Here is a 22,866-nt window from a genome sequence, read left to right as displayed (position 1 = left end):
GTTGTTATTAAAGTGCCTGTTGTGTTGTGATAATTTAAATCTGCAATAAAAGCCAAGTCTGGTGCTTTGGTGGTTGTCTCACCAAACAGTTAATGACACCTAGTGACCAATGTAGAATACTACATGCGTTTAATGGCTTATACTTAGCAAGTTTTATACTTAATAACTTTTTTTTATAATTAATTTGGGTGAAAAATTCTTACATAATATTTTTTTTTTACTAATGATAACCACAAAACAGCATAAAGAGAAAACCAATAATACATAATTTAATAATAAATTGATTGCCACACAGCAATCATTCACATCTATGGACAATTTAGAGTTGGCAATTAACCTAACATGGATTAATTTTCTACTGCTTATCTTCATGACGGTCGCCCTGGACACCCTGGACTGGTTGCCAGCCAATCACAGGGCACATATAGACAAACAACCATTCACACTCACATTCATACCTATGGACAATTTGGAGTCACCAATTAACCTAGCATGTTTTTGGAATGTGGGAGGAAACCGGAGTACCAGTAGAAAACACACGCACACACGGGGAGAACATGCAAACTCCACACAGAGATGCCCGAGTGAAAAATCGAACCCAGGTCTCCTTGCTCCTACCTGCGGTCCAGGTTTGTGTCAAATAGTACAAAAAATCAAACTCATGGATGATCGCTGTTGAAATTGACAGCATAAAACCGTCCTCATTTCTACTTGACATACAGTAGAGGAAGCACATTCTAGGTCTGTTGTTCATATTTCTATACTAGCAAGAGAGCAACAACACAGTACTCACTACAGTACTACAGTACATTAACAAACATATTGTTGAACATTCATACTTTCAATCGAAACTTTAGCATTAGTATTATCGTATCGTATAGTATAGTATTAAAGCAAAGTAAACTAAATTAAAGTAAAGTAAACTAATACTAAGATTCAACACTTATGTGTGAATCAATTGATTATCACCTGTTCCTTTTACAGTGGAAGAACAGAAGGCAACTGTTTCAAGTGGTTAACTTTGTTAACACCAACGGGAGGTGGAGGGATGGAGGGCAAAGGGCACAATCTTACATGAGTTTCCTCTTTCAGCGATGCCCAATAAAATTGTGAAAGGACTGAAAGCGAATGTCGGGGATGGGGTCACAGGCAGACAATTGTGGCTGAGGAGAGAGGAAATCTAATCAGTTTGGAGATGTTAATTTTATGGAGCACCAATTAAGGAAAGTTTTTATGGCACTTTTTGGGAGAAAGCAAAACACCACAGTCATCCTCCTGTTGGTTGAGGACTCATTGTTAATGCACCCCTCCCCATACACACACTTATCCTCAACCTCAGCAGCCTTGAGCCCAGGCTCTAATGGGATGGCACCTCCTTTCTGCCTGTCCTCACCCGCATTGGGGAAATGAGGCAGTGTCTGTTTGTTGTTCTGGAAGGCTGCGCGCACCGTTTATCACTGTCACAGCAACACACAGAAAGAAGGACGACTGAGGGGGGGCTTTGCTGTCCAATCTGTCGTGCTTTGGGCTTTACGACCATGGCCCCACGTGGCGAGTACCCCACCCTAGACTCATACATCTCCATCTTTGCCTTTCGGGCACCGACGGCCTTTGTATCGGCTCACTCCGGCTGCCAAGATGTGTGTCTGCACCGCAAACGGGGGCCAGGGTAGGACTCCTAACTAGACAATAACAGTAGGGCCAAGATGGCCAATGTTTAACCAGCGTGCGGCCCACTCATTCCCCCGCCAGGCCCCATAACCCCCTGTGCTTTTGTGGGCTCAGGGTTAATCTTTTAAAGGCCGGCGCTGGGGTGCATCTCCTCCTACCCACTGTCCCTGAAATATACTGCCACACAGTCACTAGAGTTGTACTTTTATAGGACCTTTTGTTTGAGTACTGCATACAGTCAACACCGTGAACCCTGAATCCTTTTAGGAATGGAACCATCATGAATAATAGATTACTTCTTTAACTTGTGGAATTTTAAAAGGGCTATTACTCTATAGTACAGCACTATAAATGACTGAATATAAACTTATAAAGGAGAAGTATAACTTTCTGAATGTCTCTCCTGAAAAGATGGATTGTAATCCGATACCCTGCAGTGTCCCTTTTGTTATTCCTATTATTTGTACTGTATGTCAGTTTGCCTTCACCTCCATCTGCATGCACGCAGGAGACATGCTTGAGTCTTTCTTTCATTGCTTCTTCTCTCTATCAAGTATTTACGGGCCCTCATAAACATGTATTGATATTTAATGCTGCACTCAGCAGGACTGGACCTGTTGTGCAGGCTTGGTTTCTCTTCAAGACAGGAAAGAGTGAGACTAATATCAATAACAAAAGTGCTCCAAGAGAATAAATGGCACAGAGGGCCCACACAGCTGTATGATGGTTTGGGCCTGGTGTGGCATCTGTGGAACAGCCTGTGAACATTGACTGGATCTGAAAAAAATGACCGTGTATCTTCTTACCTGTACATGTACCAGCTGCAGCTTTGGGTAAAAATACCTAGTGCCAACGTAAAATACTGCATTTAATATTAGAATGCTTCTTCTGCCTTTTATTTGTATTTTAGTTCATTTAGGCATTTCTATGCTTGAAAATGCTTAATTTAGGCCATGTATAAGTACAATTTGTTTCAATATGCCTATATATATGTATATATATGATACATATATATACACATATACACACACACACACACACACATATATATATATAAATATATATATATATAGAGGCATATTGAAACAAATTGTACTTATACATGGCCTAAATTAAGCATTTTCAAGCATGGAAATGCCTAAATGAACTATATATATATTATATATATATATATATAAGGTGGTGGAGGTGGTACCCACTGAAGGCCCAGGTACGAAATGAACCACTTGCCCTATAGTATTTTCAACATTGGATGTGTCACAGATTTTCTCATTAGTATTCAGATCCAGCCGTATGCGATTTCGGGTTTAATGTGCACCAGTAATCACCCACCTGAGCCTCTTCTGTGACATGCGGATTAAATGTGTGTAAAAAAAAATGCAGAATACAGAATACAGAATGCAAATGTAGTTGTCAAAATAAAAGTCTGCAATTTAACGTAGCCCGATGGTGTTCACATACTTTGGAATTTTATTAATGTATGCCAATTTGAGCTAAATTTCAGTCATTCGTTTGAAGTATAGCAAAAAAGCTAAAAGAAATCAATTGTGTGTCACTAACTAGCCTGATGCCTTCCTAAAGAGGAATCCTAAAAGAAAAGGACACGCTTAATTCAGTGGGTCTGCACAGGCTGTATAGAAGCCAAACGTGTGCGTGCGCGCACACTCCCTTGCACCATTGATCAGCTCGTCAATCATGCGCCAATGAGGATGGCCAGTGGCCACCAACATTTAGGTTATTGTTTGTGTTGACCCCAGGGTCAGCGCTAAGTAGCTGAGGACAGAGGGCCACACAAAAGGACAGCATCATGTACTTTCCACATACAGTTACATTGCCGCCGGCACCCTTCTGAATAGACACATGGCAGGCCTATCCACAGATGGGACAGAGACAAGGAAAGGAGGTGGGGGTGGGGGGGGGGGGGGCTGTGTGTCTTGTGTGAGTGTGTTGCTGTGGTGAGGGAGCACAAGCAGCCGTAACAGACTGAAACAATGGTGGTGCTGATGAAAGCAGCAGCCGTGCCTGGGCATTGGGGTGGAAGATTATTTGGGTGAGCAGGTCCCCCACTTCTACTAGATAACACAGACAAGTGGGGGACATGGAGGAGACAGAGGGAACGTGAGGAGGGGGGGCAAAAAGTGGCAGAAGTCTGCAGACTGCCGACACAATGCCGTCCTCATGCCTCAGTAAGTGGCCAACTGTTCAAAAGTGTGACATGCACGTTGCCGGAGACACAATCAGTGTGTGTGTGTGTGTGTGTCTTGGTTTGTTTGTTTTGCAATGATCGAGATAGAAAATAAGTGGTAAGAATAACTAATACTAATTTATCATCTTCTTTGCAAGATAAGCCAAAATAAGTAAATAAGCAGTCTACTAAAATGAAAAACTGGAAATCCTGATTACTTTGTGAAACTTATCACTAGTAGCACATAGTGACCATTCTCTCTTGCATTGTACCAAGTCTAAATTAAAAACCAGAAGAGACAGATCATTTGCAATTGTAAACCCTAAATTATGGATATCTCTCCTTCTGCTTCTGTGGACTTCCAATTGGCAGTTTAGTTTTTAATATTAGCAGAACTAGATATTTTACATGCTGGATTTTACCTGTATTTTACCTACACAATACTTTGGGGCAGCATGAAGTGTTTCTTTTAAATGTGCTTTATAAATAAAACTCGACCTAGAAAAGCTGTGAAAAACAATCAATATATCGCACTATAATTAAAAAAGTAATTCCTGAGGATAATTTATTTTATAGCCTTTGAAGACAGCTGGGATAGGCTCCAGCAACTCGCGACCCTCGTGAGGATAAGCGGAAGAATTGGACAGCCAAGATGAAGGAATAATTAATTCATTCATTTTCTACCGGTTGCTGGAGCCTATCCCAGCTGTCTTCGGGGCGAGAGGCGGGGTACACTCTGGACTGGTCGCCAGCCAATCACACGGCATATATAGACAAACAACCATTCACACTCACATTCATACCTATGGACAATTTGGAGTCGCCAATTAAGCTAGCATGTTTTTGCGGAGTACCTGGAGAACACCCACATATGCACGGGAAGAACATGCAAACTCCACACATAGATGGCCAAGGGTGGAATTGAACTTGGGTCTCCTTGCTGTGAGGCCTGCATGCAAACCATTTTTTCCACCGTGCAAGATAAAGGATTGGCTATCCAAACAAGTGTTACAGCTTTTTCCTGGAGAAGGTGCATGGATGTCTTATACAAATCAATAAGATTTTCAGTTACTACTTTTTGAAAACAACATTTCTAACATAGATTGACTGGCGACCAGTCCAGGGTGCACCCCGCCTCTCGCCCGAAGACAGCTGGGATAGGCTCCAGCACTCCCCACGACCCTTGTGAGGAAAAAGCGGTAGAAAATGAATGAATGAATTTCTAACATAAGGGACTTATTCCCTTTTTTTGAGCAACCTATATTAATATTTAAAAATAATCTCCAAAGAAGTCTGTGCATCACCAGCCATGAACCTGACCACAGGGGTCACATTAGAGGATGAAAGTCCCTACATCTTGACCTTTAAAGAAACTAATCAAATGTGCAGTGACAGTGTCAGGAAAGAAACCGTCATTTGGAAATCCACAACTTGAAGGCCAACATCTGGACCTGGATCCTGTGCCTCCTGATGATGTGCTGCTCAGCAACCGCTTCTGCACTTTTTGCTCCTTTCACTCTCTTGCCCTCGGGGCCAGCCTTTCCTCCCTCTGTCGTACCCCGGGTAATTGTGTGGTAATTTATGAAGTTCTGTCAGCATGGAGCAGGCCAGTGTATGGGACAGCCTGCTGACTGAATCCATTCAACCTGAGAGGAGAAGGCACCGACTCCTTTTATCCTGCTCATAATCGGCACTTTTCCATGGACCTGGGTCCCTCCTCCTGGTTTCCCCTCGCCCTGCAGCCCTCCTCAGCATGTGATCTTCCACGGCCGCTTAAAGATGAAAGTTATTGGACTCTTAAGTGACTCATAAACATCCAAGAAAACTTTCATTGCACTTTTGTGCCTTTCTGTCATCGTTGAAATGATACAATTGTTACCAGCGGTGTAAACGAATAAATCACAGCGCAGTTTGTTCAAGCCGAGAGAGATAAAGGGCAGCACTCCCTGTCCGCTGAAACACTTGTCATCACGTTTAGACACATTGTGAAACTATTTTATACTGCTTTACTTACACTTGGAGATATTAGACATAATGGTGGACTTGTTTAAATTGTAGATAAATCAAAATGGATTTTCTCCTATAATCTCAAAACTTTAATATTAAATATTAATATTAGAGAGAGACATTGATGGTAGTAAACAAAGCGGAGGCGTTCTCCAAGGGGACCGCTCTCGACCACATGCCCAGATAAAAGCCCAGTGTGCATGTACATAATATGTATCCACTGATCCCGTTAAACAATAGCCAACAGAGAGTGAAGGAAGCCTTTTGGTCCACACCGCAGGTTTGTCCTTCAGCTTAGTGCTTTATTGAGCCATGATAGGCCTTAATCTCGCCTGATCCTCTGTCGCTACAAGCATATGCCTGTGATAATACCCTCATTTTCTGGTCACCTGAACACTTTCATTGGCGTGCACCCTATGAGGGTAGAAGAAAGGGGGTCTCTAAACCTTAAGAACGTCTGTCACACAGCCCTCGAATTGGATGGGAGGTCATGAAAGGTGCCGCACAGAGAAGAAAGTCAAACAGCCAAATGCGGGGTTAAAAATTGAAGGATTATGTGGAAACATGGAGGGTGGCTATGCATTCATTTGTGAAATGCAAAGCTTGGAGACCTTTGTGTCTCTCTGTGTGGCCCGTTGGCTCTGCAAACACATGAATGAGAATAAGACAGAAGAGGAGAATGAGATTTATTTGGCTCATGCATATATCTGAAGACGAAGAGAGCAATTGATTACATTTCCTTTATTGCGCTCGGGCCCCTAGCAATGATAGAAACTGTTCATTTATTAACACACAGTTGCTTCTTCTTAAAGCTGTTGTATGTCACGTCTCAAAATGAAGAAATATTGCATCAAAAAATATAAAAACACTACCACTGACTTCTATGGTTAGCAGAAGTGGTGCGAAAGCACAGATTGCACAAACAAAAAGTGTTGATATTTTTCACAATTGTCGTTTGAGTCAGTACAGTTGCTTTTTATGACCCATGGTTATTTTTCTATTGGCCCTCGGCACTTCCTAATAATACAATTAAACCAGAAAAACCCAGCAAAAATGAAATAAAGAACAGTATTCAGAGAGTAAAGTCATAATATTATGAGAAAATAGCATAATCATGGAACATTAAAGGCGAGAAACAAAAAAGAGAGAAAAATTAGTTCGGAAAAACGTATAATATTATGATTAAAAAGTCTAAATATGAGAATAAGGTCATAATATTACAAGAAAAAAATAGAAAAAATTCAGAGAAAAAGTTCATACTAATAATTCTATAATAATCTATCTATCTATCTATCTATCTATCTATCTATCTATCTATCTATCTATCTATCTATCTATCTATCTATCTATCTATCTATCTATCTATCTATCTATCTATCTATCTATCTATCTATCTATCTATCTATCTATCTATCTATCTATCTATCTATCTCTCTCTCTCTCTCTCTCTCTCTCTCTCTCTCTCTCTCTCTCTCTCTCTCTCTCTCTCTCTCTCTCTCTCTCTCTCTCTCTCTCTCTCTCTCTCTCTCTCTATATATATATATATATATATATATATATATATATATATGTTTATATATATATATAGATATAGAGTTGGCTAGGTTAATTTTACAATATGAGGTCCTCAGTGGAAAAAGTTTAAACGTTAATCATAATACTTTGTCGAATCGCTATCAATAGTGCGCGTGCTACTTTTGCCGTAATTTATGTCCTCATCACCAGAAAAAGCCAGGATAGAACAATAATAATCTAACCTCATATGCAGTTAAATAAATTATAACAGGCTTTGACACTGAAGTGTGCAAAATACAATGAAAACTACACCACAGAACCAGCTATTGAAAAGGTCTGAAAAGACTGTAAAGAATGCAATCCAGACCATTGTGTCCGCCATAGTTAATTAGGATCTGACCCAATTAGCAAAAAGAAATCCAGCAGCCATGTTGGCGCTGGGCCTAACGATGGGAAAATCCATATGCTCCAAATAAACGGCCAATGTTGTCGCTCAGGGTTCTCCAATTATAATATCACTAAATGTTGGCAGGGGTAAAGCGGCCTGTGGGGCCCCTGATGGAGCTCTAGTGGGGGGTCCACAGGGCCTCTTGAATTCCGTGTGTTTGAGAGGCACACTGTATAGTGGATCTAACACTACATCACTGACGACTACGTAGTGTGCAAGTCAATGAAGTCACCACTTTACCAACACAAATATAGACTTTCTAATTTTGCGGTCAGTTGTTTTTGGGAACAATCAGGATGCGGCAGGATTTTAGAGAGGAATGTCTTGTGTTGGGTTTACACACTATAAAGGCTTTACACTGCTGACCACAACAACGTCAAAGTATTTCCTCAATTTGTCAAATAATTTCATATTTTTGTCTGAATACTTTGTACATTTAAAGTAATTGTTTTTCCATACCAAGAGCAGAGCGTGATATTCTATATTTGATTAAAATCCTGGACCATTTATGAACCATTTAGTTCGGCCTCCATGGAGGTTTAGTTGGCATAAACTGGAAGCAGTTGAGCTGAAAACTGGGATCACTCCAGCCTTGACATGTGATTTATGGATGGATATTTGATATCACAAATGGAAATGATTTCGTCTGAAATGGTGTTATACACCCTCGGCCATCTCTGTATGGAGTTTGCATGTTTTCCCCGTGCATGCGTGGGTTTTCTCCGGGTACTCCGGTTTCCTCCCACATTCCAAAAACATGCTAGGTTAATTGGCGACTCCAAATTGTCCATAGGTATGAATGTGAGTGTGAATGTTTGTTTGTCTATATGTGCCCTGTGATTGGCTGGCGACCAGTCCGGGGTGTTCCTCGTCTCTCGTCCGAAGACAGCTGGGATAGGCTCCAGCACGTGAGGAAAAAGCGGTAGAAAATGAATGAATGAATGAATGAATGAATGGTGTTATACAATACTGGTCTCCAAAAGCAACATACAGTAGTGTGGAAGTGAGAGTGCAAGTAGCTTTATGGTTGAATTAGGGGAAGACAATGCCATGCCTTCTCCTTAGTATCTTTTTAACTACCTCCTCCTCCTCACTTGGAGGACCCCTTCTTGTGATAGTGATGCAATTTCGCAGACTGTTTGAAGGGCCAAGGCAAATTTATCTGACCCCCTTTGTCTTGATCTAGTCTGCCATTAAAGCTGCTTTTTACATGTTCAAGCACCTCATATGGTTCTTCATGCCTCTCCGAGTGTTGCATGGAAACCATATGTAAATAAGGCCTTCAAGGCATCATATATCTGGTGCTATGGCGCAGGGCACTAAGGTTGTGTGCTTCATTGTAGGTCTACACTCTCACTTTTCCTTTCTTTTCATTGTCTGATATAACAATTTAAAAACACCATTTGAATAATACTGTATAAACAATATTTTTTACCTGAGTGAACAAAAGATTAGACATGTGGACAGTAATATGTGTATTGTTTAATGTAAAGATTCTCCTATTTCAATGACTAAAGGATTAATTCACAATAAGAACTACAGTGGAACGTGTGGTTAGCATGTTTTTGGTAAACCTAAAAAATGTATTGTTGTGTTGTTGTGTTATTAATACACACTTACAAATTTCCCCACTGAGGGACGAATAAAGGCATATCTTTGTGAGTCCAACTGTATTCTTAATGTATTCTTATCATAAAACATCCTTGTTAGCGGCCTTGCTTGCTAATACATGGAAACAGGAAACTGATTTTTGCTAATTTTTTGCTAACTAACAGTCAAACAAGTCTCAAAAATGTTCAAGCTAAATATTTTTTTCTACCTTTACAATTATAATTTTACATGCATAAAACAATTCTAAATGCATGTAAAATGAGGAAGGATCAAGAAGGACGCCACCTTCATGTTTTGCCATGAGTTACTTCTTGAATTCAAAAGTGTTTCTCACTTTCTCTATCAAATGCTGGCACTTGCCACTGTCTTTGGTTTCTTTGTTGGGTCATTTGGCAGTAGAATCAGTAGAAAAGCATTAACACGATTGAATTCAAATTCTAACTCATGGCAAAACATGAAGGTGGTGTCTGTGTTGCTCTCTATGTATCTATATGCATTCAAATAGTTTTCTCCATATAAAACTACAATTGTAAAAGTATAAAAATGTGTTTTGTGTATACGTTACAGCTACGGTCGGAACATCCGGAACAGGGTAATGATGCTAACTAATGTTCCACTGTTCCAGTGTGTAGGATTTCATTCAACTACTGTATATTATCTAAACTTTTTGGAGTCGCAAACCATTTTCATAATCTGATGAAAGATAGAGACACCTTTCCGCACAAATACTCACATAAGCAAAACTTTACCACTTATCCGCGGTGTATATTATTTTAGTTATCAGGATTTTAATGTCTCAAAGATACGACATACACATTAGACAATAGTGACATACATTTGTAACACAGCACTCCATTACAATTATGATTTTTTTCTTTTTTATTGGACACCCTGAAACCAATTGGTTAAAAACCCATAATAAGACTGAATAAATAAGTTTATGTAAATTATTGAATTCTATCATCACTAATTTTAATGAAAGTTTTAACTATTCTACTTAACTAAGTGGTGATGGAGCTTAATGTGTTGGTGTTCATCTGTGCATGGTGGTGTTAGTGGGGGTGTTAAGTGTGGGTGTCGGAAGGTGAAAATAGGGGCTTCAGGACAACTTGTGTGTGTTGGGGGGGGTGAACATGTGTCCCCTCTGCAATTGGCTGTGGCTCTAAGTGTCTCATTATGCAGCTTATTGTTCCTTTGTTGTGGCGGTGGTATAAATACACCCCATTTTGCCCAGAGGGTGACAGTTAAGACAGACTGGTCGTCACACTGAAAAAAGTCAAGTGAGACTGTGGCTGCACTACAGCAGGAAGAAATAAAAATTGAGAAGACTGGCAAGCATCTGAAAACTTGCCTGCTTTTTTGTTATATTTTGTTTTTCCTTTTTTCATCATCATTTCAACCAAGATGGATTCTGATGCCGGGTCCACCTGCAGTCGCTCCTCATCCCCAGACCTAGTGGTGGACGACTCAGCTGGGAGCTTCTTCTCCAACAAGATGTTTCAGACATACTGCCAAGACAACAGAGCGCACAGAGAAGGTGACCAGAGCAATACGGACTGCTGCAGTGGAGGCGGAAAGACCAAAAGTAGATCTCAGCTCAGCAAGGAAGAGATGCAAGACCTGAGACTGAAAGTGAACAGTCGGGAGAGGAAGAGGATGCATGATTTGAACCAGGCCATGGATGGCTTGAGAGAGGTCATGCCCTACGCTCATGGCCCATCGGTGCGCAAGCTGTCAAAAATATCTACCTTGCTGCTGGCCCGAAACTATATCCTCATGCTGTCCAGCTCTTTGGAGGAAATGAAGAAACTGGTCGGGGACGTGTATGGAGCCAGTGCTGCCGCCCAGAGTCGCACTGCCGCCCACCCGACCATCACCCCTGCAGCACCACCTGCCCACCTGCCCTTGCATCCTCTGGCCCAGTCACTGCACTCACTGGTGGGCTCCACCCAGCATCACACCCCTACTCCAGCGACTACTGCAGCTCCAGCGCCACACTCGCCTCCATCAACCAGCTTCCTTGGTTTTCATGCTCCAGTTCAGAGTCTCCTGAAGGACCCACTCCACCTGACCAGCTCCTACAGACACTTCCCAGGCATGCCTTGCCCCTGCTCCCTGTGCCAAACTTTGCCTGCACCAAGCTCTTCATTGCATAGCCTGGCAATGAACAAATAACTGTGAAATTGACTTCGGACCTGATGCCTGGTGTCACAACTTATATTGTATATAATGTATATGTATTTTCTGCCATGTAAACTGCTGCTATTTTTATGAATAATCTCTTCTGCATTGCTTTAAGATGGATATTCTAAATGCACAAGGGATAGAGTAGCAATGTTGTAATTTATCTTATGATGCATATTGAGGAAAAACGATACAAATCTTGTATGTTTTTTTTTGTACAAGAGTTCTATTTTCCTAAATTAAATTCTTTATTATACTCTTACCTGATGACTTTTTCTTCATTCTTATGATTGACAGTTCTGTTATTTCTAAAACAAGCATTAAGCATACATATATTATATTGTCCTAAACAGATATAGTGAGTTATATGTATTCTACTTAACACGTGAAGTTAATAAATGTGACAAACCATGATTAAAAAAGGTCACATATTTTTTAATAAATTTATGTTGTCATTGGTTACTAGCCAACTTTGAAGGCGGTGACCTCTTAAAGAGCAAAGGAGGGACAGAAGGGTGACACAGTGCGACAACACAGAGGATGAATGTGGTGTTCTTACACCATGGGACCATCCATCTTGACCTCAACAGGGTGTAGAGGATGAAAGGACGACACAGGCGCCAGGAAGGCGCGTCACTTTTATTTTCTGACACAAGCAAAAAATGTCCTGAAGCGGTGAGCCAACTATTTGTCACGGCCTCTTATGACTTGGATATCATCGTACAAAACGCAAATTCGTGAAAGTTGCTTTATGTAGAAAATGTAAAAATATATTTCATTAAGTAGAGTTGCTTTATGTAGTGGGTTCAAATGATTAATCAGCTAAAGTGCAAACACTGATTACCATCAACATGATTTAGGCAAACAACACAACAATGACTTGCCTTCACTTAGCAACAAATCAAGCGTGTAAAATACATGCTTATCCTCCCACGGCTGACAGATGAGTTGCAGATCAGGGGAGAAATGAAGAGATGTAACTCTTTCTCACCCACCTCTCTGTTGTCCCTCCTCCCTCTCCTGAGAGCCCTGAATGAGGGTGAACAATAGCCATGCGTGGGACACAAAGACCGGAGGAGTCCGAGCTCTCGTGCCTCAGACACAGACCCCCTCAATTCAATCTACATTTCATCATGGTAACAAGCGCTGTCAGGCCAAAAAGCCTGACACCCTCACTCACCACAAAGGCGGTTAGCTCTAATATATGAGGCTATTGACACTGTAAAGAGCCCCTGTCAGTGCTGGGGGATTGTCAGCTGTGGGATGTCTCAGTGGGGGGAGGCAGCTGCCAGCCAAAGCAAGCAGTGCAGCTTCTGGCGTGGGGACAGACATTGCTGCATCACCTGGTCCCCTGACACAGAGCCCTGGGGTCCTCCCACAAGGCCCCCCTTTTATGGGGGCACAGGTGGGAATGGGAAGCAGAACACATTGTGGAGATTAGTGGAGACCGGCCTCCCTTTGGTCTAGGTAGATAATTTGAGACATTGACTTGTGCAAAGCTGGTGTTTCCTGATCGGCAGCAGATGGTGTTAACCCACGGTGTGGCATTCAGCAGTCTGGAGTGAGAGTGTCTGTGGGTGTGAGTGTGTTGTGAAATGGATATGCTTCTTAAATCATACAATATGGGCAGGTCATCCATGAACCATTATGATCATTTGAACATGGCAGTGCTAACCAGGCTTGGTATTATGAAGTGTACCAGTTAACTTTTTGGAACCCAAGATCCCTAATCTCGACCATAAATCAAGACCTACACCACCCCCCTTTGATATTTTCTATATATTTTTTTTATTCTGTAAAAAGGTTTTTAAGGGGAACTATTATGCTTTTTCCACCTTTCTGACCAATAAATGTAATTATAATGTTGTATTCTTGTTTTAAACAATGTCAAAGTTTCAGATAATGATAATTGTGCATTTGGAAATGAGCCCTGAAAAAAGGCGTTTCATGCTAGCTTTCAAAAGGCGTGGTAAAACTGCCCCTTTGTGATGTCACAGATGGGCAGACTTCCTTATATGGAAGTGGCTGTAAGCCAGATAAACTCTCTGCCCTCAACCGGGCTCTGCTTCCCACTCACTACCCCAAGTACTTTGGAAGCACTTGTGACCAATCACAGTGGAGTGCCGGCGGGCCGTGGGTGGAAAAAATTAAAACAGAACGTTTTGGCGGAAAGCACAAAGGAAATACAACTAGAATAGGTGCAGATTCTGGAAGATTTATAATGTTTTCTGTGCTGGTTATTGTGTGTAGCTGCTCTATAGAAAACCACAATTCAATGCAAAGGATTGAAAAATGAGCACAATAGGTCCACTTTAAAAAAGTGGTAAAAGCTTTGCATTATTATTGGTTATTAGTACTTGGTTTGCTTTTTTGTCTGTCTATACAATTTTTGCTGTTTTTTTGTGTGTTTTTTTTAGTTTCTCCAGTGTGTCTTGGGCCAATGACAAATGAGCCACAGGTTGTGGATAGCCTATGGCGTCACTTTGGACACCCCCACTTTTGTGGCTCTTGATCTCCTGAGTAAAGTGCAAAAAAAAAGTGCAAAACCAGCAAAGTGCTTTTTCTCAAATACAACACAGTACTCAATTCCATTAAATCCTATCTAAAACAACACATAATGTCACACATTAAAACTGTACCAGTCAAACACAACTTATGTTGACAGAAGGATACATTAACTGATTCAGATACTGATCAATAGAGGGACATTTGTCTAACTTGGCTCATTTAATCTGCATTGACAGAGTTAATTGGGAGACCGCAAGACCCAATTAAGGGGAAAGAGGGACTGGACAGTGGTGACATATTGCAGGACATATGCACACATGGTGTAACGTCTGGATGAAGGCAATCTTCAATTAAGTGACAACACACTTCCAGAGCATGTCTGTTGTCTGTTCTTTTATTATTTTGTGCTTACTAAAGCCAACTGCCCCCATCTCACCCGGAATACTAATGAGTATAGAGCGCAGCTGCTGGGGGTCAGGACACTTATGCATTTGGGTGTGCAACACGCACAGATGCACGCGCATATATGCGCTGGTGTGTTTAAAAAAAAATTCAGTTAGTGTTGGTGGACACTAATTAGCCAAATGTCTGGGCAGAATTTAGCTATTTGGTTTCATAATCTCTTGCGTGCATAAATTAGATGTATGTAGCAACTGAAAATTGTAAATCTCTCCTTCTATATGTTACCAAATTTATTAATATGTAATAATATGATTTTTCCCTCAACCCAATTTTCCAATTATTTTATTTCTGCCCTTATTTTTTATTTCAGAATATCACAGCTTTAATGTTTTAATTATATGCTACTAAAATGACATTATTATTCTCATAAAATGTGGACTTTCTTTCTCCTTTTTCCTTTTAATATTTTTAGTTTATTGTCATAATATTGCAGCTGTTTTTTCCACAATTTCTATTTTTCTATTTTTTTTCTAAATTTCAAAACTATTTAAAATGTCTTTTTTGTAGTCTTCCTGCTGATATGACATACTGACATACTGTATATTCAATATCTACAACTTGTTTTGTTATTTGGTTTGTTTTTCATAATATAACTCCATGCTACTAAAATAAAATAATAAAATCATAACATTATTCTGGTATTTCTTGTTAAATTACAACTTTTTTTTCTTAATATTTTGACTTCATTCTCTTGAAATGACTCCCAATTTTTAAGTTTTTTGCTGTTTAAAAAAAAAAGTTTTTCTGTTATATTATAGTTTTGAAATGCGCCATGTTCTGCTGCAACAAAAATATGAAGCATGAACAATTAAACATTGGATTGCAAGAGTATATTAACCTCTTCAACATAGTTAAAATGCAACAAACCTGGCAAAATGTATTGCATATAGATATTTGTATGCCCAGTAGGTAGGTTACCTTGTGCGTCATGTGTGTTGACATTTTGTGTTGTTTGGACTGTTTTTTTATACAAGCTACAAATTGCATGTGACTATTTTGGCAATCAAGTGTGCCACAATAGCACTGCAATTCATGTTGCCAGCTACAGTTTTCATGTGAAATGAAAACGGAATTTGGAACTGGTGGGCCGGATTAAGGTGCAGTTGACCCACCCCTAACCTAAAACCATCTCAGGAGATCAGATTTGACCAGAGTAGTATGCAAAAATACTACGTCGTTAGCGTTACTGCCTAGTTTGGTCTTCTGCGGCTACCGTAGACACCGTAATATGACGTCAGCGGCATACATATAACACGAGAAGTTTAAAACAAACAACAATCGTTTTGTATTGTACAGTGTCCTCCCTTTGTACAATCTAACCGTGTGACTCTGTCAAACAACGTATTTTTAATTTTTTTGTCACATGTGTATTCTTTCAACATAGTTGGGGGTGAGAGTTCAGTAAACACTGATGATGTCATCATCTGAAGATGGCTGAAGGGTGAGCGTAAACTCGCAGAGTATTTTTACTTTTAAAGTTGATTTCACTAATAAGTATGGATATTTAATGGTAATAGTTATGGTTGCGTCTTTATTAGTATTTGGGGAAATTGAAATGTTCAGACTATCGTGCTGCACCATAACCCGGATGGGTTCAGGAAGTGCATTTGTTTACAAAAATGTAGCCATGCTAGCTTTAGCTTAGCGAGGATACATATATTCTCTAGCGAAATTTATTCACAAATCGAACAATGAACCCTAATCATATACAATGCTCCTAGCTGGCATATATTTTTAAGCAGTCGAATTGTTTTCATATTGTGTCAAATCCGAATTCGATAGTGAGAAGCGTTTGGCTTACGAGTACCCTAACCTGTCATGATATGATCTCCAGCTATTAGCAATCCTATGTACATTTATTTATGAGATGTTGTATCATTTGAAGACTTTGTTGCCGAAATGGTGGTTCTAGTAGCATGTAAATCACTTGCTGGGCCTTTTAAAGTAGTTAACGTCTATTTAATATGTGTATGACGACAGAGAAGGCTGGTGGGGAGGCTGGCTTCAACAAAGCTTCCAGGCCGTCAAAGACAAGGTAATAAATACATTAACACCATGTAGAATATTCATATTCATAGTCCTGTTTACTTTGACTCGTTTATGTATATATACACCAAAGCAGATGTAGAATTCGATTCAACTGTCAACTGTCTACTTTACAGCATAATGGCTATAATATTCCAGGGTGACAGTAATGTAATCATTACCTTTTCTTTCCAGTCATCTGAGGCCTTAGAATTTATCAAACGAGACTTGACGGAGTTCTCCACTGTGGTTCAGCATGACACGGCCTGTTCAATTGTGGCCACAGCCACTGCTGTCAAAAACAAGCTTGCGGTAAGTTGTCCATTTTATTTGTCATTGCAAAAACATACAAGACAAATGCTATTGTCAGGTAGGAATGCTAAAAACAACTAAAAACTGAGAACCGCAATGTTGGTAAATAATAGTATTTCTCAGGTACCTTGCAAATGTGCCCCCAGGATGTTATTAATGTTAGCTTTCCATTATTGACATTATTGTTTTGGTCCATGAGAGTGACATTTTGGAGAGGATAGTGTTTGGACTTAACAAAAAAAGCGTGATTCACAAAACAATTTTTTTTTTAGGTGGAAGGCTCATCAGAGACCACAGAAAAGGTGAAAAAGAGCCTCTCTAGTTTCTTAGGAGTCATAACAGACACACTTGCTCCACCCCCTGATAAAACCATCGACTGTGATGTTATCACATTGGTGGCGACACCAGCAGGAACTACAGAAGTATATGACAGCTCAAAGGTAGGCATTGATCCTTGTCTGGAAACAACAATGTCATCTTTACAATGTTCAACCACCAGTCTTTGTCCTTGTTGCAAAAACTACATGCTTAGAAAAATATTGACACAATACATTTACAATAGAAGTAAATTCAGTTGTGTTGTGTGTCGAAAGGAAATCAGTACAACCCATATTAAGCCCATGTTGTTTTCCTTACAGGCACGTCTCTACAGTCTGCAGGCTGACCCAGCCACATACTGCAATGAGCCCGATGGTAAGTTAATGTTGAGTTATTTTCAGGCACTATATTGACAAAGTGAAAAGTAATTTTATTCAACATAACCACTTATTTAATCCTTCTAAACATGACAGGAAGGGCCTATCCTGTTCCAGCATTGACTAAAACACCTTCAAGCCAGTCAAACATTCTTTGGCACTCCTGTGCTTCTTGCAGAAAATGGTAGCAATTACAAAAGTGTTGGTTGTTTGCAGTGGAATAACACAAAAACAGGAAAAAGGCCATATTTGATCATTCCATACAGAACTCAAAAAATGCTCTGTACAAAATTATCAGCAACTTATCAAAATTGTAAGAAATAATTGTTAACTCACCTGTAGCAAGTAGCATTTGCTGGCAAATTATAAAACACACAAGAAGCCAGTTAAAATGGGGAAAAGGTGACTCTGTCTTTGTGTTGTATGTCTGTGTACCACACTGAGCATGGGGAAAAGAAAAAAAGGCATAGAATTATCAGAGGGTTTGATATCAGGGGTGCAATGTAGAGCCTGCTGTCTGAAAACCGGGTCTCTGTCAGAGGTCATGGGTCTTAACAGCAGTGCAATGACCCAAAGTACCCAGAAATGTCTTAAGACAAAGCTTTGGGAAGTGCTCATGTGGCCAGGATCTAAATCCCATCAAGATATCTCAAAATAGCAGTTGGGAAAAGGCACCCTTCAAATCTGAAGGACTCAGAGTGGTTGGCAAAACAAGAGTGGGCCAAAATGGATGTAGGACTCTCAAGTTAGATTTTTCCAAAGAGTGCACTACCCAATTATAAGTTGAGTGTGCCTATAATTTTGTCCAGTCCATTTTTGGAATTCTATGGCCTGTTTTTCCACTGCTTATCCTGTGGTCCCATGCAAACAAAATAAATAAACACTGCAGTTTTAGGGGAGAAATGGTGTAGTATTATAGGAGTGCCGCGTTTTTGGCCATGGCGGTATTATATGAATTTCTACAGAAAACTTTAACTTCATTAATCACATTTTATTGCATGATTGCCTTGATATTGTTCTCCGTATAGGACTTGACAAATGTGCTACATGTTTACGATACTGCAAAGTTTTGTCATATGGTCTTTGACTATGTGACTCCCCCCCAGGCCCCCCAGAGCAATTTGACAACTGGCTGGCAACATTCAGTATGGAGGATAAGAAAGGACAAATTTCTGAGCTTTTGGTCAGCAGTCCCTCAATACGAGCACTTTACACCAAAATGGTATGCTTACTGTTGTGATACTTCCTTTTAGTTTGCTTTTCAACTAAAAGATTCAATCTTTGTTTTGGGATATTTTCCATCTTTGTTTTGGGATATTTTCCAAAGGTCCCAGCAGCCGTGACCCATACGGAGTTCTGGCAGAGGTACTTCTACAAAGTCTTCCAGCTAGATCAGGTAAGCAGAGAGCTAACCTGAGCAACACTTGCGGTCCAGTGGCCTGGCATTGCTGTTTCTTTTTGGACGTTTGGCGCCCCCTGCTGTCTAGTTTGAATATGGCGGTTCTAAATAACGTTTTCTCTGCATTTACTCTGAGCTTTGCTATAAAGGAGATCACGCACTTACAGATGATGCAAAAACTACTGACATTTAAGCAAGATTGAATATATGAAACCAAGGACAGGAATATTTATGACTTTGGTAAAAAATACATACAAGTAAATAATCTGCCAACAGAAGAAAAACATTCATTCATTTTCTACCGCTTATCCTCACAAGGGTCGTGGGGGAGCCTATCCTAGATGTCTTCGGGCGAGAGGCGGGGTACACCCTGGACTGGTCACCAGCCAATCACAGGGCACATATAGACAAACAACCATTCACACTCACATTCATACCTATGGACAATTTGGAGTTGCCAATTAACCTAGCATGTTTTTGGAATGTGGGAGGAAACTGGAGTACCCGGAGAAAACCCAAACTCCACACAGAGATGGCCGAGTGTGGAATCGAACTCGGGTCTCCTAGCTATGTAGCCTGTGTACTAACCACTCGGACGCCGTGCAGCTTACAAGAACATTTGATCTACAAAATATAATTTTACATGTTCCACTCATTTTGGAAACTCCCCAAAATGTATTGTTTCTTTTTTGGTGTTAGGAGGAGGCACGGCGAGTGGCGCTGAAGCAGAGGGCAGAACAGACTTCCCACACCGAGACGCTTGACTGGGAGGAGGAGGGTATACTAGCAACAAATGCAAATATATTTTGAAACTGTACTTCCTCACTTTAATAATATTGTTACCTTTTTCTTTCAGATGACTTTCTCGGCACCACGTCATCATCTCGTCTCAACCTCAAGCCCCCATTGGACAATGGCTCAACCCAGGCCTCTGCAACAACCACGCACCTTACTCCCATGCTGTCTCCGAGCGAGGAGCGTGACACCACACCCTCAGTTAGCAGCGACAGTGTCAGCCTGCCAACGCAGGTGGAAGTGCGGCCAGAGTCCGTGGTGCCAATACTGGCAAAGAAGCTGACAGAGGTCACTGTGGACGATGTTGCAGACAAGACGAAAAAACTCCAACAGCCTGCGCAGAGTGTCGTGGCTCCTGATGCCCAAGTGGAAGTTGGAAACCCGCAAGAGGTCATTGTGGATGGGGTGTCAGCAAGGACCCCAAAAATGGAGGCTACAAAGGAGGAGGCTCCACAAGACCTGAGAGTGTTTGAGCTCAACTCTGACAGTGGGAAGTCAACACCTTCTAATAATGGCAAGAAAGGTACAATGCAGTAACTTCATTTGTACTTAGCTGTGACATGCTAGCATTCACTTATGTTTGCTAAGTACTGAGTTTACGTGACACAAAGTTGTAGACTGAGATAACTTTGTCCTCCAGGCTCCAGCACTGATGTGAGCGAGGACTGGGAGAAAGACTTTGATCTGGACATGACAGAAGAAGAAGTGCAGCTGGCACTGTCTAAAATTGAAGCATCTGGAGAGGTTGGTGTTTTCTTTCCATCTTAACTCCAAAGATAGTTTAGAAGACATTACTACAGGAGATAGCACCACAAACAGTGAAGAATTGTTAGCAGTGATAGAAACTTTTTCCACCTACCTAAAATAAACTATAAAAGACACCCCAGACTAGCTGAGGTCCTGTGTCACTATGCTAGAAAAATAGTTCTTCGTGTTCGCTGCTACAATAACAATGTCGCTGTAGCTTGGTTTATATACAGGACAGTTATGAAAATAAAACATTGTTGATTTTTTTAGAGGGTTTTTAGGGCTTTATTGTCAAAATAGGTGTGTCTCATCATGTGCATTGTTAGCTCCCACATGCTAGCTATTTTTCTGTCTCAGAACAGGCAGAAAAGAGTGAGGATTGTTGCTGATGGGCAAAATTTACCCCAAAGTGCATGCCATGGCTGATTATATGTAGTGTGAAAGTAATCTAATCTAATGTTTTATCAATGTAACATGAGGCTGAGTGACCACTACCACATATAACTTGTCTTTCAACTGTCATTAATACCTTTTCAGAAAAACGTGTATACCGAGCGAGTATTGTTGCACCCTGACTATTTCCTTAGTTCAATCCAGGTGCTGGCCTTTCTCTGATCAGGCAGTCTAAATATTTGGGCAATTTTACCAGCCTTGGTTTCCTTTTTTCAAGCAGTTGGAAGAAGACTGGGAGAACTGGGAATGAGAGCTTCTGCAGCACCAACCACGATCCCCCCGCCATACAAGCTTGTTCTCGTCCGATGAACCATGCTTAACATATTTTGTCCACACAGTCACCTTGTCATGATTGTCAGTTGGAGATTTTCCAGCTAGTTTGGCAAACCTGTTGTAAAGAGAGCGACAGGAAGAACAAGGCGATACAAATAAGGCCTTCAGCTGTCAGTTTAGCGCCTCAAAGTGAGAAAATGTCCCGGGCCCTATTTCGTTGAGGAACTTCAGACTGGGAGAGTTTATCACACCATTAGTGCAGGTCGTAGTCAGGAGGAGGTCTCATCTCAACAAGGGAGCAACCGTTGCCTCTTTTTTTTCTTTACAGTATAATACGATCATGTATGTTTGTTGCATACAAAAATAATGTCAATGTGCTGCAGTTGACCTATGCCCACCTTCTTCACTCTGGCTTATTATAAGCAAATTCTCCAAAAAAAAGGTCTAATCAAGGATCTTTTTTTGTAGCATAGGCATCTGTTGTCATTTGATGAATTAGAATACAGTATCTTGTTGCAGGCTATGTTTTTGTACTTCAAACACTGTCTTATTCATCTGTCTGGTAAATATGATAACATAGCAGCAGTCACGCTCACAAATCATTTTAGTTTCTCAGGTGGCTTGTGGAATAAAAATGGGAGCATGCCCCATGCAATGATTATCTGTTATCTGAAAAATAAATCTAGATGTAATATTTATAGAAAATTATTATCTGCTTTGGATTGCATGTTTGCAATAACATGCAAAACAACTTGAGTTTTTATGTTTGGTTGCATGTCTAAACAGCCTTGTACATCTGTCAGACTCACTGAGCTTTTCTGCACAATTTTGTCTGTCACATGAATACTTCTGAGGTCACTTTTGCCATTAAACATTACATGGCGTATTGGGTTTCCTTTTCTTGAATAAAATTTGCTTTAAAAAGACCAACAACCGGACACAACTTAAGAAACATTGTAGTTAGTGGGCTGTTTGGTATCTTTAATTATAGTGAAAGAGATGTAGTGTACAGGAAGTATTCCATGCCCCACGCAGCTCAGCAGAAATGTTCCATATTTTAAACATGTGCTTCAACGTAATGCAAAATTTCCTTCTCCCTAAATTACCTTTTGACAGCTAAGGCTGTTAATTTAATTATTCAGTTCTTATGATAAACTACTACGTTATACTCTTGTAAAATACCTTAAAAAGAACAATCACCAGTGCGTAGGAAATGCAAAATAAGAAATGTTTGCATTTACTAATAAGCTTTTGAATTATTGTGTCCGTGCCAAAAAGCTATGCTATATCGTGAAGATTAAGTTTGTTGTCTCAAATCCACTCGGAGGCTGGCGGTGTACGCACATCTCACGAGCTGGTTGTGCTTGATAAATTCAGACCGGGATGCACAAGGAGGCTACGTACGTAGGTTCCGTTTTGTAGTTCTTGTAACGTCCTAAAAAAATCTAAACATTTAAAAGCGACACTGAAGTTTATGCGTTTTTTTTAAATAAATGTAAAAATAATTAATTTAAAGACCTTAATTAAGACAATTTATGACATTTAAGTTAAAATGGTTGGATTGTAGACTTTTTGT

The 22,866-nt window shown here is 40.4% G+C and overlaps 2 protein-coding genes across 3 annotated transcripts; both read left to right on the top strand.

Moving 5' to 3' along the window:
• Positions 1-10,756: 10,756 nt before the first annotated feature.
• On the top strand, positions 10,757-11,612 carry olig4 (oligodendrocyte transcription factor 4). Its single transcript, XM_058090751.1, has one exon. It carries the CDS (start codon positions 10,842-10,844, stop codon positions 11,610-11,612), a length of 771 nt encoding a protein of 256 aa, XP_057946734.1. The 5' UTR covers positions 10,757-10,841.
• Positions 11,613-15,800: 4,188 nt separating this feature from the next.
• Positions 15,801-22,176, top strand: bsdc1 (BSD domain containing 1). 2 transcript variants are annotated; one of them, XM_058091306.1, is made up of 11 exons: positions 15,801-16,032; positions 16,572-16,626; positions 16,812-16,928; positions 17,201-17,368; positions 17,567-17,621; positions 18,730-18,845; positions 18,951-19,019; positions 19,722-19,800; positions 19,879-20,340; positions 20,458-20,561; positions 21,238-22,176. In XM_058091306.1, the coding sequence occupies exons 1-11, from the start codon at positions 16,022-16,024 to the stop codon at positions 21,265-21,267; spliced, it is 1,266 nt and encodes a 421-aa protein (XP_057947289.1). In that variant the 5' UTR covers positions 15,801-16,021; the 3' UTR covers positions 21,268-22,176. The 2 variants fall into 2 exon arrangements, with proteins under 2 accessions (XP_057947289.1, XP_057947288.1); XM_058091305.1 differs by having other exon boundaries at positions 21,235-22,176.
• Positions 22,177-22,866: the final 690 nt, after the last annotated feature.

This window comes from Doryrhamphus excisus, chromosome 13 (assembly GCF_030265055.1).
Source record: "Doryrhamphus excisus isolate RoL2022-K1 chromosome 13, RoL_Dexc_1.0, whole genome shotgun sequence".
Lineage (NCBI taxonomy): Eukaryota > Metazoa > Chordata > Actinopteri > Syngnathiformes > Syngnathidae > Doryrhamphus > Doryrhamphus excisus.
This window is presented reverse-complemented; position numbering and strand designations above follow the sequence as displayed.

Coding starts and splice junctions, on each gene's coding strand:
- olig4 (XM_058090751.1), top strand. CDS start 10,842: ATGGATTCTGATGCCGGGTCCACCTGCAGTCGCTCCTCATCCCCAGAC.
- bsdc1 (XM_058091305.1), top strand. Junction 17,622..18,729: donor ATACTGCAATGAGCCCGATG/GTAAGTTAATGT, acceptor ACTCCCCCCCAG/GCCCCCCAGAGCAATTTGAC. Junction 19,020..19,721: donor AAGTCTTCCAGCTAGATCAG/GTAAGCAGAGAG, acceptor TTTTGGTGTTAG/GAGGAGGCACGGCGAGTGGC.